This window comes from Neltuma alba, unplaced genomic scaffold, assembly GCF_004799145.2.
Source record: "Neltuma alba isolate B1F8T4 unplaced genomic scaffold, ASM479914v2 tig00012081_pilon, whole genome shotgun sequence".
In the NCBI taxonomy this organism is placed as follows: domain Eukaryota; kingdom Viridiplantae; phylum Streptophyta; class Magnoliopsida; order Fabales; family Fabaceae; genus Neltuma; species Neltuma alba.
Window position 1 is genome coordinate 404939 of NW_021636640.1, and position 13762 is coordinate 418700.

At 34.3% G+C, this 13762-nt stretch overlaps 1 protein-coding gene across 4 annotated transcripts; it reads left to right on the top strand.

Moving 5' to 3' along the window:
- The first annotated feature begins 149 nt into the window (after nucleotides 1–149).
- On the top strand, nucleotides 150–13298 carry LOC114721983 (probable leucine-rich repeat receptor-like serine/threonine-protein kinase At3g14840). Of its 4 annotated transcripts, XM_028907887.1 has the most exons (25): nucleotides 150–219; nucleotides 357–492; nucleotides 1525–1596; nucleotides 1691–1759; nucleotides 1857–1928; nucleotides 2015–2086; nucleotides 2176–2247; nucleotides 2332–2403; nucleotides 2489–2560; nucleotides 2658–2729; nucleotides 2832–2906; nucleotides 3676–3747; nucleotides 4188–4253; nucleotides 5533–5598; nucleotides 5695–5730; nucleotides 7071–7105; nucleotides 9452–9846; nucleotides 10028–10220; nucleotides 10323–10463; nucleotides 10759–10871; nucleotides 10995–11205; nucleotides 11302–11539; nucleotides 11764–11914; nucleotides 12232–12570; nucleotides 12870–13298. In XM_028907887.1, the coding sequence occupies exons 1-24, from the start codon at nucleotides 153–155 to the stop codon at nucleotides 12568–12570; spliced, it is 2907 nt and encodes a 968-aa protein (XP_028763720.1). In that variant the 5' UTR covers nucleotides 150–152; the 3' UTR covers nucleotides 12870–13298. The 4 variants fall into 4 exon arrangements, with proteins under 4 accessions (XP_028763720.1, XP_028763717.1, XP_028763718.1 ...); XM_028907884.1 differs by having other exon boundaries at nucleotides 10028–10463; XM_028907885.1 differs by having other exon boundaries at nucleotides 10028–10463; nucleotides 10762–10871.
- Nucleotides 13299–13762: the final 464 nt, after the last annotated feature.

Here is a 13762-nt window from a genome sequence, read left to right on the forward strand (position 1 = left end):
GGATGGCGTGATGGAGGGCGAAAGACGAAGACAAATGCAGAGTCTTGTTGTATATTCAAAGACGCGTGATTTCCACTTAAAAATCATATTAATCTTTAGAAGCTTGGCTTTTTCTGCATTCTCCAGATACGCAATTTCGGACAAGCATGGCCATGAACCTCATTCTGCTGCCATTTTTCTTCGCAAGGATGGCTTTAGGCTCTCTTGTTCCAGAAGAAGGTACTCACATATCGCGCTTTTACTCCCTCTTTGCTTTTCAGCTCGTTCTGCAAACCATATTTTCACCGTCGTCGCATCGTGAGAGAGATTATTTAACCCCCCCCCCCCGGTGTGTGCGCGCGCGCGCGCGCGTATAGTGGAAGCTTTGAGAGACATAGGGAGGACGCTGGGGAAGAAGGACTGGAACTTCAGCGGCGATCCATGCAGCAGAGGACTCAGTGGATGGAACGTCGACTGTTCGGTGGGAAATACCGGCGGCCACATCATTAGCATGTATGTAACCTGCACTTCTAGCCTCTCTGCGGCTGCCGCAGGCTGCGGCGGCGAGAGAAAATGATTGCTAGGTGGGGCCCACTCACCCCGCCTCCTCAGTCCTTCTCTTACCTCGTAACTCGTTGCTGGCAGCTGCTGCAGAGGTTCAAAACCCCTATCGAGTATCGTATTTCTTAGGTGTGTTTGGTGACAATACATAAATTTTAGGAGTTTTTCTCCCCAACTTCCTCTTTAAAATTGGAATGATTTGGAAGGGAAAGGTAATATTTTGTCATGTTATAACCGTTATGTCTATATTTTATCATGTTATAACCGTTATGTCTATATTTTATCATGTTATGACTATTATGTTCATATTTTGTCATGTGGTGACTATTATATCTATATCTTAAATAAAATAAGAACAAAATTATCCATATTAAAATATTTTTTCCTTCCCTCCTCCTTTTTTTTATAAATCCAAACAAGATAATATTAAAATCTTTCCATTCTCCTTCCTTCCCCTTCGTTCTATTAAAATCCCTCTCCTTCTCTTTCCCTTCCTCTCATTAACCAAAACATACCCTTAACGAATTTAGCACTACCATATTATGAGTATCTATTAATTTAAATTTAAATGTAAATCAAATTGGACCCCGGAAAGGAAACGCGTCTTGGTTAAATTCAATTAAATAATTCATTCAAAAAAAAAAAACTCAATTAAATATTCCGCAGGAGCCCTCTGGACCTTTTTTTTTTTTTTAACAATATTTAGCACGAGTGCAACTTCACTGACATGATAATCAAAATGGACCAATCTTGCCGCTTAGCTAACAAGAAGAAAACGGAAGTTTTCTCCCTTCTCTCTCCATCTGAGCCAACCTGATTGATGGCTTCCTCCTCGCCTTCCCTCTCCCTCTTTCCCTCACTACAAAATATTTTAGGTACCTAAAAAAAAAATTTCAGGTGAAAATGCACCTTAACCCAAAATTTTAAATTACCTTGTTCAGCAAGCTAGCCTATAAACTTATCAAAATTTAATTGAACATGCAGCAATCTACGAGAAGGGAGTCTTCAAGGAACTCTACCGCCGGAGCTAGTTAGGTTGCCGTACCTTCAAGACCTGTAGGGAATTCCGTTCAACATTGTTGATTATCAGCTCACGACGAATTTTTAATCTGGTTCGCTTCTCTTCTCTAACGGTTGTTCCTCTCTACAGGGACCTTACACGCAATTACCTCAGCGGCATAATCCCTCCAGAATGGGGCTCTATGAAACTTGTTAAAATGTACTCTGTGTGTCATTTGAAGCCAATATTTAATTCATAGCATGACACTTGAATCATGGATGTAACGTAGCTTCATTATAATCATATGTTATGGCAGCATCCTCCTCGCCAACCGTTTAACGGGTTCAATCCCAGCAGAGCTGGCAAACATTTCCACTCTCGAGATTTTGTGAGTTTCTGTTCACTTGTTTCTTTGGCAACCTATCCCGTTTCAAATCTGATGATTATTTAGAGATTTTAAACTTAAATGCATAGAAACATTGGTTTCAATCAATTTTCGGGAAATCTTCCTACTGAGCTTGGGAAACTACCTCGGCTTCAAAGACTGTAAGGGATACATTCAAGTTTACACACATGCATGTTGATTTAAATTTTGTTTCTTTATTTGGTTATATTACTATTTTTGGTTACGCTAGGCATCTTGCTTCAAACAATTTTACTGGGCAAATACCTGCAACATTCGCTGGGCTAACCAACTTGACTCACTTGTAAGCTGTGGCATTTAAAAGTACTACTACTATTGTAACTCGGAAATTAATAGTAAATGTTGTCTTTTCTCCAATGTGATGCAGTCGAATCAGTGACAACAAATTCTCCGGAAAGATACCCGATTTCATTGGGAACTGGAAGACTCTCCGCATGCTGTGGGCCTTTTTACTCTACGGTTTTCTGTTCTTTTGATTGTCAAATTATGCATTTACATTTGTTTAAGCCAGAATTTTGTAACAGAGCAATTGTGGCGAGTGGCTTGAGCGGGCCTATTCCTGCTGGACTTTCTCTTTTAGTAAACTTAGTTGATCTGTAAGTATGGTTTATCATGCGGAGAGTTTCAATTTTACACGAAACCCATCCCTTCCCACATCAGTTGTATTTGGTCATGCTTAAAATTTTTCTGCAGGAGAATTAGCAATTTAAATGGACCCGATTCAAATTTTCCACAACTTGATAATATGACAAAGTTGGAAACAATGTGAGCCATATGCTGTTGGTTCTGTTGTTGTTTTAGTTGTAGCATTAACCACATGACTGCATAGAATATGCTAGCGCCTGAGTTGTTGGCCTCTTGTCTCAGCATATTGAGGAGCTGCAACATTGTTGGATCTCTTCGACTTGACTTTACCGAGAGCATGTCTTATTTGCTTGTGTTGTAAGTCCAGGAGTCCACTTTCATGTTGGAATTTTCTTTTACAATTTTTCTATGGCTCTTAAATTTTTAGAAATTCCTTATAACGCATTCTGATTGCTATATGAGTTTAACTTTTCTTTAACGAAGCATCCAATGCACAAACAAAGCTACATCGTATAAATTGCTTATGCTTCCATGCATGATTGTTAATTCCATTTTAGTTTTATGCGTATTGTATTTTATACACAATTCGTTTCATTGAAAATCCAGAGCATTACTCTAAATGTTGATAAACCCTTATAACTAGTCCAGTTTTGTTTCGAGGAGTGAGAATAATGCTAGCTTATCTTTTCTTTATTCAGTTATACGTAAGTCTGACATCGTCCTCCATTTATAAATACACGTAACAACAATCTCTCTTCATTAAAGGCTTTTCAAAGCATTTATTAATTGAGATGAAACATTCAACTGTATTCATAGAGAGAGATTGTTATATCTATGTGTGTCTCGTAAGTCATCATATCTGTGGAGTTTCTGGTTTTCATGTACCTTGTCATGTAAAATTTCATTGTCCTTCATTTTGGTTACATTGAAGAGTTTGAGTCCTTGACACTAACTATATCTTACCCCACTCCGACCTGAGCTAATCTTGGAAGGCTCATTGTCCTTTTTATATCAAACTAGTATTCTTTTTATATAAAACTAGTATTTGTAATAGTTTCAACTTCCTTGTCAAGTTTTTCTTAACAAATTGACAGATTCAGAATTTCAGACTATGGTCTTATTGCAGGGACCTCAGCTTTAACAAATTGAGTGGAGAAATGCCATCCAGCTTCACACGTCAATCACAAGTGAAATTCTTGTAAGCCAAATTTCAATTATATGTATAATAATCATCTAGAATAGCTTTCTGAGAGAGCTGGGAATATTTGTTGGAAGGACTGAACCTCCAAGGGAGAAGAGGAAAGCAGAAAAAAGCTTTTCACACAGATTAGCTTGTATGAATTCACAGGTCAAATTAAGTTGGCCTCAATTGTTGATTGTAATGATAATTTCTTAGTCCTAAAGGATGAATAAGATTTAGGGACATCTTTTTTAAGTTTTTACGCATCCCAATTCCCTTATCAGGGTCTATCTTTGTTTTAACTCTCTCCCTTCCGAGTAACATGATACAATGATTTTCCCTTTTTAACGGATCAGGACCGTGCATCCACTGCTACCCTTCCAGTTTCTGTCAACTTTAATTTCAAATGTCCATGGCAAGTATTCTTTATATTGAAATCTATATTGTCTTCCTTCTAGATATTTGTCAGGAAACATGCTAAGTGGACCAGTGCCTGATTGGTCAATAAGAAGTGAAAACAATGTGTGAGTACTTCTCCTTCAAATATAATTCTTGCCATTCTTCAAAAGGAGCTTAGTCGTTATTGTTGGAAAACGATAATAAACTAGTATTATTTGTTTGCCTTTCGCTTGATGTGCATTTGTATTCTTTAGTATCTTACTATCTTTTTTCTGCTGCATCTTTTGTCACCGGTTATGATCTGTGTTCTGTTTTTAAGTGTCCTTAATTTCAACGAACCTTCTATTTGTGAATGAAGTTTAATAAACTAATGTCTATTATCCCTTCTCCCTTATTTAATTGGATAATTTGAAAGTTGCAACAGCCCCCTTAAGTTGTAAGAACTACTACCTCCAGTCCTTAATATAAGAGCGAACTTGATTTTTAATTTGATGCTAAATATAAGATCTCAATTTACTTTGTCTTTCATATTTATTTATTTTTTAAAATTAATTCTTGTAGTAGTTGCATGTGTTAAAGGTTTTATCATTTAGTAATCTTATCTAATACACATGATTAGCAGAGATATTTTAGGAAAGACAATACCTATTTATTACAAATAACTAATTAGACTAATTTTTTTAATCTCTCCAAATTATTTAACTAGATCTTATCTTAAGGACCAGAAGTAGTATTAAAACTATGATACTCCTCCAGTCCTTAATATAGGACCTAATTGTTAAGTTAATTTTGATCCTAAATATAAGACCTATTTCTCATATTTATCAATTTTTTCTAAATTATCCCTATATATACTCTATTAACTATAACCAAGTAAATGAGAGAGGAATGATATTAAGAAAGATGATTATGGTGTTTTAGGAAAAACATATCATATTTATTATAATTAACTAACTTATCTAACTTTCTTAATCTAATCAAATTAGTTAAATAGTCTTATATTAAAGACCGGAGGAGTATTATTTTCGTGCGTGGACAACTAGTATATCATTGTTCCCTGCTTTGAAGATTTCCTTGGTAACTTCATATTCTTGAAGGTCTTATGTTATTGTTATTGTTATGTTTATTTACGAGATCCTTAGAAAGATTATTTTGGTGTATGAAATGGGCTTCCGTTTGCTGATAACTTACTTCACAGTTAGCGAAAGCCAACTTGGCTTTTCCTTATAGAAATTCATTTGATGTGGGGGGGGGGGGGGGGGACTAGACAGAGAATGCAAGCAAATTAGGTAGAGAAAGGTCACCAAAAGAAAAGAAAAATAAAACTATCTAGAAGCATGGCAAAAGGTAACCTTTTAAAAGATTTACTGCATATGTGATTGACATTCCATATCTTTTGTGCAGAGACCTTTCTTACAACAACTTCAGCATCAGCAACTTGAAGCCTTCACTTTGTACACAACAGAATGTGTAGGAATGCTTGAACCGTTGTGAATATTTTCTTTCTTGTTTTCTGATATATCTTGAGAAAAGCTTGCTCAGCCCCCGAAGTTCTTATTTTATCAGGAATTTATTCGCAAATCCTTTGGGAGGAAACAAGTCGTAAGTTCTCAGTTATATTTCCTTTGCTTTACAATCATATATTATCCTTTTCTTGGGTCCACTGCTTTATGTTTTATAATTTATGCTTGGACGAATATATTTGTTTGGACGTCTTGGACCCATTTCATGATACTTTATATCTTCCCAATTTCAATAAAATCAAATGTAGACAGCCATTTGATGTAGTAACTAATATACAAACTGCCATGATTTGATTTTTATCATGTTAGATTTGGGATCCGTAATGGTTTTGAAGAGAAAATGAAACATAAGATTGGATTCGTGAAACATTATTCCCATGCATGTTATTGAGGAGATCCAAGCGAAGAGTGCTCCTTTGTATAATTTCTTCTTCTTCTTTCTTTCTTTCTTTTTTTTTAAGTAATTACTTTGTATAACTTCGTGTTGGCTTGCTTCCTTTTCTAAATTGATATTCGTTATAAATAATAGGGTGAATTACTCTCCTCCGTAGGAGGTGACTTCACCAAAGTCTTCCTTTGAAACCAGAAAGTACCCACAACTAAACTTATTTTGACGAAAGCAGCCTCAAGGATAAATTTTGTTAATAAAAATATGAATTACTAAAAAGAACCCTTTTCCTAAAACTTTTACTTGAGTCTTGTCTAACCTGTGCTTGGCGGAGATATGTTGAATTGGAATTTATATATAATTTATTTTTTAAAAATAGCCTTTAGCTTGTTAAGGTTTACAAATTGAAAACCAGCAATTAAGCCCTCTAACTATTTGGGAATTTTAACCTACTCTTTTCCACTGTATTAAAACTTAATCCAAGTTTCTCAATTCTTAACCGGTCCGATTAAGAATTTTGAACAAATTGATTGAGTTGAATTTTATATTTGTCCTCCCTTCTTAGAGCCTGAAATAACATCATTTCAAGTTAAAAATTTGAAAAAAAATAACAGTGATGATATTTATGCTTAAATAACTATGTTTTGTTGAATTATGTGTGATTTTATATATGAATGTTTTATTTACTAGTGAATTTTTTATTTATTTCAATAGTACTCTTTTCAAGATTATATATGAATACCTTTACACATTTCAAGGTTCTTAAATTTTACTAAATTTATAATAGTGGTCATTTTAAAATATTAAATTGTAATTTTTGTGAAAATAAATCTCCTTGTGGTACCATTTGGTTTACTTTTTTGGGGGGGGGGGTTAATTTTTTGGTTTTTAATTTTTGTTTTGGTTTTGGGTAGAGGAGAGGAATGTCTATTTAGTAATCTCTATGGAGGGGGAGGGAAGTTGTTAATCCTAGATAAAATGTTAAATGATTAAAATACTGACCTGTTCTGCATATTTTATTGTTTTTCCAGCGGACTCATCCCATGCTCCAGAGTGTGTCCTAAAGGTAAGTCAATGGATCAATGTTCAGGTGTATTTTCGATGATATGGCTCTTAAAATGTTTATCTTAAAATGTATTGCAAAAGATGAGGAAAAAGCTTTTGAATTTTTCTTAAATGTTTTCAATACTTATATTCCTTTTAGAGTAGCTGTCTTAAATGTTTCTAGTACTTACACGTCATGCTTTAAGTAATGAACATAATTAAATTAAATATTATGATTGAAAACGTGAAAGATTAATCTTGGATGTATTTGTTGAAAATAAAAATCTAGGAAATATCTAAGATCGCCACTGAAAAATTTAAAAACTGACTATTGATAATGTCAAAAGACAAGTACTAAAATTATGGCAAATAAATATTGAAAATATGAAAAAAGAGTGATAAAAAATAATTCAAAAAATTGAAAAAAAAAACTTTAGGATAACACCTTCATTTAATGGACTCTTTAGAGAGTAAATGGCAATATTAGAATTACTCATGAAAAATACTTTAAGGGTAAAATTATAACACAAAATATTCTAAGATATTAAACTCATTTAAAAAAATACTTCATGATAATTACTTTTTTTTTTTGCCAGAAAAATTTGTATTCATATCGATTAAAAGTAACAAAGTCTACGAAACACCAAAGTACAACCCAGAAAAAGTATAACTGGAATGAAAAACCAACAAAATATAGAAACAAAACACAAACACCAGAACAAAATACAAGCACAAAGGAACACTCTTCAGCTGAACAATGCAAGCCAAATCCCAATACTTCAACAAACAAGAACGGCGGTAGAAGGTGGTTGTCCCAAAGACTTGCTTAACAATTGAGTCCAACTTCTTTGACGCCAATGCTGCATCCACAATGACAGCTTTAAACCACTCCCTTGAACCAAGAGAGGAAGAGTGTTGCTGAAAGCCAAAAAAGACCTCCAGGACAAGAAGCATAAGAAATCTAGACCTTGCATCATTCTGCCTAGGAGCACCAACAAATAAACACAACACTTTTTTTATAACCAAAGAAATAAGAAGACAATCCCCTCCTCCAGGTGGAACCCATCTCAAATCATCCTGCTTCTTTGAAACAACTTGACCAGAGTTTGCAAAAGATCTTCTCTTCCGGGAAATAAGAGAGAAAAAACTCAAAACAATATTCATCTCTGTTAACTCAACATCCTCATAATCAGCACAAAGAGCCCACATTAGACTTTCAAATAGAAGTATAACAATTGGTTGAACAATCTCGTACCATGCCAAATTCATTCTTATGTGAACCTCCTTTCTTTCCATTACTTTTCCACATAAAGGATAGTTAAAAAACATTCCAAAAGCTCTCTTCAACCAGATCCATTGCATCAAATTGATCCAAATATTCAACAAATAGAGCAGGACAAAGCAAAAATTATCATACCTTAGGATCATTAGATTTTGATATTCTTCATGATAATAACTCAACCTTAACCATATTTACTATTGTAAATTACTACTTTTAGAATAACATAAATTAATGAGGTATTAAAATTCTCTTTTTCATATTTTTATTTTAATTCATGAGGTATTCTTGTGAGTTTTTAAACTTCAACTATGAATGAAATGTGTTCCATAACACTTCCATTATTTAAATATGGGTTAAGCTATATCTAGTATCCTGAAGTATTTTATACGGTGCATCCAGCACTCTAAAGTACTCCTCCGGTTATTAATATAAGATCTAATTGTTAATTTGATTTTGATCCTAAACATAAGATCTATTTTTCATATTTATTAATTTTTTCTAAATTACCTCTATGTATATTCTCTCAACCATAATCAAATAGAAGAAAGAGAGACGATATTAAGGAAGATGATTATGGTTTTTTAGGAAAAACATGTCATATTTTTTATAATTAACTAACTTACCTAACTTTTTTAATTTAATCAAATTAGTTAAATAGGTCTTATATTAAGAACCGGAAGAGTATTTTTCAACTGAGTCCAGCATTTGAAATATATATTTTTTTCTTGGTGTTAGATGCACCAAAAATTATTTTAGGGTTAAAAAAATACTTGACAATACTTGGAGGTGTCCATGCACCGTTTATGTACTGTTTGGTATGAGGAGAATAGATGGGAGGACAAAATTTCAATAAGTTTTATTTAAAAATTGGAGAAGTGGGGTTTTAAAATTTTAATAAAGAGAAGAAGTAATACAGAAAACTAATAAAAACTAATTAAAAGCTTTTAAGTTCACTTCTTCAATTTTTTAAATCGGAGCTTATTAAAATTGTTCGTCCCTTCTATTTTCATTTTCTTTCGTACCAAAAGGACCTTTAAAGATTTAGGAAGCTACTAACTTACTAGATCCTTTCTGCAAATCTCTCAGCTTACTATTCGTTCCGCATAAATTGTGGTGGAAAGGAAGTATATGTTGGAGGGAAAAAATACGACGAAGACCTTATCGAGGGACAGGCATCTCAATTGTTCGTGAGTGAAAGATCAAACTGGGCATTCAGTAACACTGGTCACTTCATTGATGATGATCAACGTCTCTCAAAATCTTACATTGCGGATAATGATAATAATAATTCAGGACTACTCTTTATGCCGAATTCTGAACTTTACACAAATGCACGCCTCTCCCCCATTTCTCTGACTTACTATGGTTTTTGTCTGGAGAATGGTAACTACACAGTAAACCTTCATTTTGCTGAGATAATGTTTACTGCTGATAAAAGCTTCAGGCGCTTGGGAAGACGAGTATTTGATGTTTACATTCAGGTATAGAAGTCATGATTTTTCTACCCAATATAATTCTTCACGTCTTTTGTCAATTCAAGAAATTCATCAACCTCGTTATCTCACCTATTCAATTTGTATTGACATCATTATAAACAAGTCCAACAACATTTTCAGATCCTAGTGTTATATGAAACGTGTAGTAATTGGATGGAAATATTAGGGAAAATTGGTGCAGAAGGATTTCAATATTGCAGATGCAGCAGGAGCTGGTAAGGCGATCACAAGAAATCACACTGTTGTAGTTAACAAGAACGATTTGGAGATTCGCTTATATTGGGCTGGGAAAGGGACAGCCAGTGTTCCTGATAGAGCGGTATATGGCCCTCTCATATCAGCAATTTCTGTGGATGCAGGTGTCTCGTATTGCTTAATAAATTATATTTTCTTGTCAATCACTAAATTCTGTGATATACTCTGTAGACGGTATACGTCATCTTTGATGTTTATGTTACCAGATTTTGCAATCCCCTCGCATAGTCGAGGTCGTCTACCTTTAGGAGTTGTTATTGCAATTGTGGTTGTAGGGGCAATTATGATTGGCTTGGCTATGCTTTGCTGGATATACTTTGCAAAGGAAAAAAGTACACTTGATCAAAGTATGTGCAAAGTTGTTGTTGTTTTTGTCATTACAATTACCATATATTTTTTAACCGAGGCTCTCAAGTAGATTTGAGCAGAATGTCTTTTACTCTGCCGACATAAATTTGGCTGTGTAAGTTATGTGTACCCATGCATAAGCTGCTTATTTTTACCTTGCTCAAATCTGAAATGGCAATGGATACAATGTTTGATTAATCCCGTTATTTCATTTATTTTATGTCACTGTGGATCAAATGATATGCATGAGATTGAATAAAATGCAATTTACGTAGCTGTTTATCTTGCCACTAGAAGCTTTGGACATGCGAACTGGTTCCTTTACCTTGCGGGAAATTATGGCAGCCACAAACAACTTCGACGATGGCAATAAGATTGGAGAAGGAGGTTTTGGTCCTGTTTACAAGGTGTCTCATTTGAAATAAATGTTTTCTATTCATTTATTGTGTGATTTTCATATTTTCTCAATAATCTCTCAAGTTGTTCTTTTTCTAATCTGATACCACTTATACTGTTGATCAAAAATATAGGGCTTCTTGTCAGATGGAACCGTGATAGCCGTCAAGCAACTCTCTTCTAGATCACGTCAAGGGAATCGTGAGTTCTTAAATGAGATAGGGATGATTTCTGCTTTGCAGAACCCTCATCTTGTTAAGCTTTATGGATGCTGTGTTGAGGAAAGTCAACTACTTCTGATATATGAGTACATGGAAAACAATAGCCTTGCCCGTGCTTTATTTGGTGAGATTTAGCTTTTATGCATGATCTATGATTTCACCGATTATGGGCATTTTCCATGCTTTCATCTTCTTTAACTCCGCTACTTTGCAAACGAAGGCCTAGAAAATTGCTGGCTAGAGCTGGATTGGTCCACAAGAAAAAATATTTGCATTGGTATAGCCAAAGGTTTGGCTTTTCTGCATGAAGAATCAAGACTGAAAATTATTCATAGAGACATTAAGGCCACTAATGTTCTACTTGATAAAGATCTTAATCCCAAGATTTCTGACTTTGGTTTGGCCAAGCTTTATGAAGAGGACAACACACACATTAGCACCAAAATTGCTGGAACTCGGTTAGTTAATTTACTCTAACTGACATTTTTTGACGATTTATTATCATATTGATGAAACAAAAGCAGACTCATGGTGGTGACATCACCTTTATGAAAATGATGTTTATGTTGATTAAAATTGTATTGTAACAGAATATAAAGAAAAGATTTAATTCAATGGCATTTGCTTTTGGCATTATCAACTCTTGACATTTACTATAACACATGAAATCTTCATCATGTAGTGGTTATATGGCCCCTGAATACGCAATGCATGGATATTTGACCAAGAAAGCAGATGTTTATAGTTTTGGAATTGTACTTCTAGAAATCATCAGCGGCAAAACCAATACCACTCAACTGTCAGTGGAAGAATGTTTTTATTTGCGCGATTGGGTAACCTTCATCTTATGCTCCATTACACTTTTGTTAATAGACCTTGCTAGATATTGTTGAACACGGCTGTTAGTTTTGGTTAGCATGACAAGAGAGTAATCAATAATGAGTCCACATTAGGTGAATAACAGCTTAAATTTTGGATATAATTGAGCCGATCTTGCTCGGCTTTTTTGTGTATGTATGTGTGATATATACTTCAGATAATAATATAACGATATGAAATTGACATGAGCTGTTGCTGCACAGTACTAGTGCTTGAATTAAACTTTGACCTTGACATCTAAGGCTGCCATTTATGTACTCTTGTTTATCAGGCACATCATTTGAAAGGAGGTAATCTGATGGATCTGGTGGATCCAAGGTTGGGTGAGGACTTTAACAGAGAGGAAATAATGGTTGTGATTGATGTGGCTCTCCAATGCACTGAAAACTCTCCAAGACTACGGCCTATCATGTCCAAAGTGCTTAACATTCTTGAAGGCAGGCCTTTTGTTGGAGAGGTAGTCTCAGATGATGAGAGTGAGATTATGGATGGCGACTTGAAATTGGATTGGACGAAGAAAGAAGAAGCTGATGAAGATGAAACCCAGGCGGTAATTTTGTCAAGCCATCGGTCTCATACTACATATAAATCTTTTTCTCAAACGAAATAGGTATTGTACACGTGGCCCCCTTATTTTAAAGGGAATAATAAGAAAAAATATCTTATAAATACTATTTGAATTCCAAATTCTAAATTAGTCATTCTAGTTTCACAAATAGGTATTTGATTGTAAAATTGAGATTTGTAAATTTTGCAAATTACCTCCATGCCCTTTGTCTCCTCTCCCTCCCTTCAAGTTGCAGAAAGATGAATCTCTCACTATCTTCTCTCTCATCGCCTTTAATGCACAATCAAAGTCTGATTACAAGGACGTGAGCAAAGAATTTTTTATTTCATGTTGATTTGCAAGGCGCCATCATCTTCTTCAGGCTGGGAGAGACTATCGGACTGTTTTAAGGTAGAAAGGAGAGATCGCTGTCAACTTTGGGAGCATGCCATTCTGCAGCAACCGGTCCTCGTCTTCTTCAAACAGCAAAAATCGTGGATTATTTCTCTTGAATCGAATAATAAGAGAGATCTCAACTTTGTTGCTTCTATTGCTGATTTATTCAAAGGAAACCATGGGAACCAAAGTGGCAACCGTGGGTTATCTTCTTCAGAGAGAGAATACATGACTAGACATTCTTCTTCCCCAACCATGATAGTGCCCAATGTAGTTACTATCATGAGCATTTTGGTTTTTAGTAAATGCCATCAGTATAGTTGTTAAACCCATTAAAAGTGTTGCTAATCATATTACTATCCAATGTTCAATGAAATCATGCAATAGGTCGTTTTCTAATGGTAAGGAATTGATGCAACAGGTGAATACTTATGTCTTGAATAATAAATCCCCTTATTGAATTAGCCAAGTTTGGAAATTGTAAAAAAAAATTAGTTGTTGGCATTTTCAAAGTTGTAAAAAGGGAAAACCATATTGAAGGTACTTATACTTTCTCTCAATTTTTAATTTGGTACCTATGTGTTTTTTTCTCTTTAATTAAACATTTAATTTTATCTTTTTAGCAACATTAGCTTTTATAACTTTGTTCTATTGATATTTTTAGTCTCTACATAAGGATTAATGATGTTAATAGAGCAAAATTAAAGATTTAGTTAAGAACAAAAAACACATAGGTACCAAATTGAAAATTGAAAAAAAGTATAAGTACCTCCAATATGGTTTTCCCTTGTAAAAATGGTTATAGTTGTTGTTAATGTCATTATAAGTATAAGAAATGTCTTAAATAATGATTCCTGTT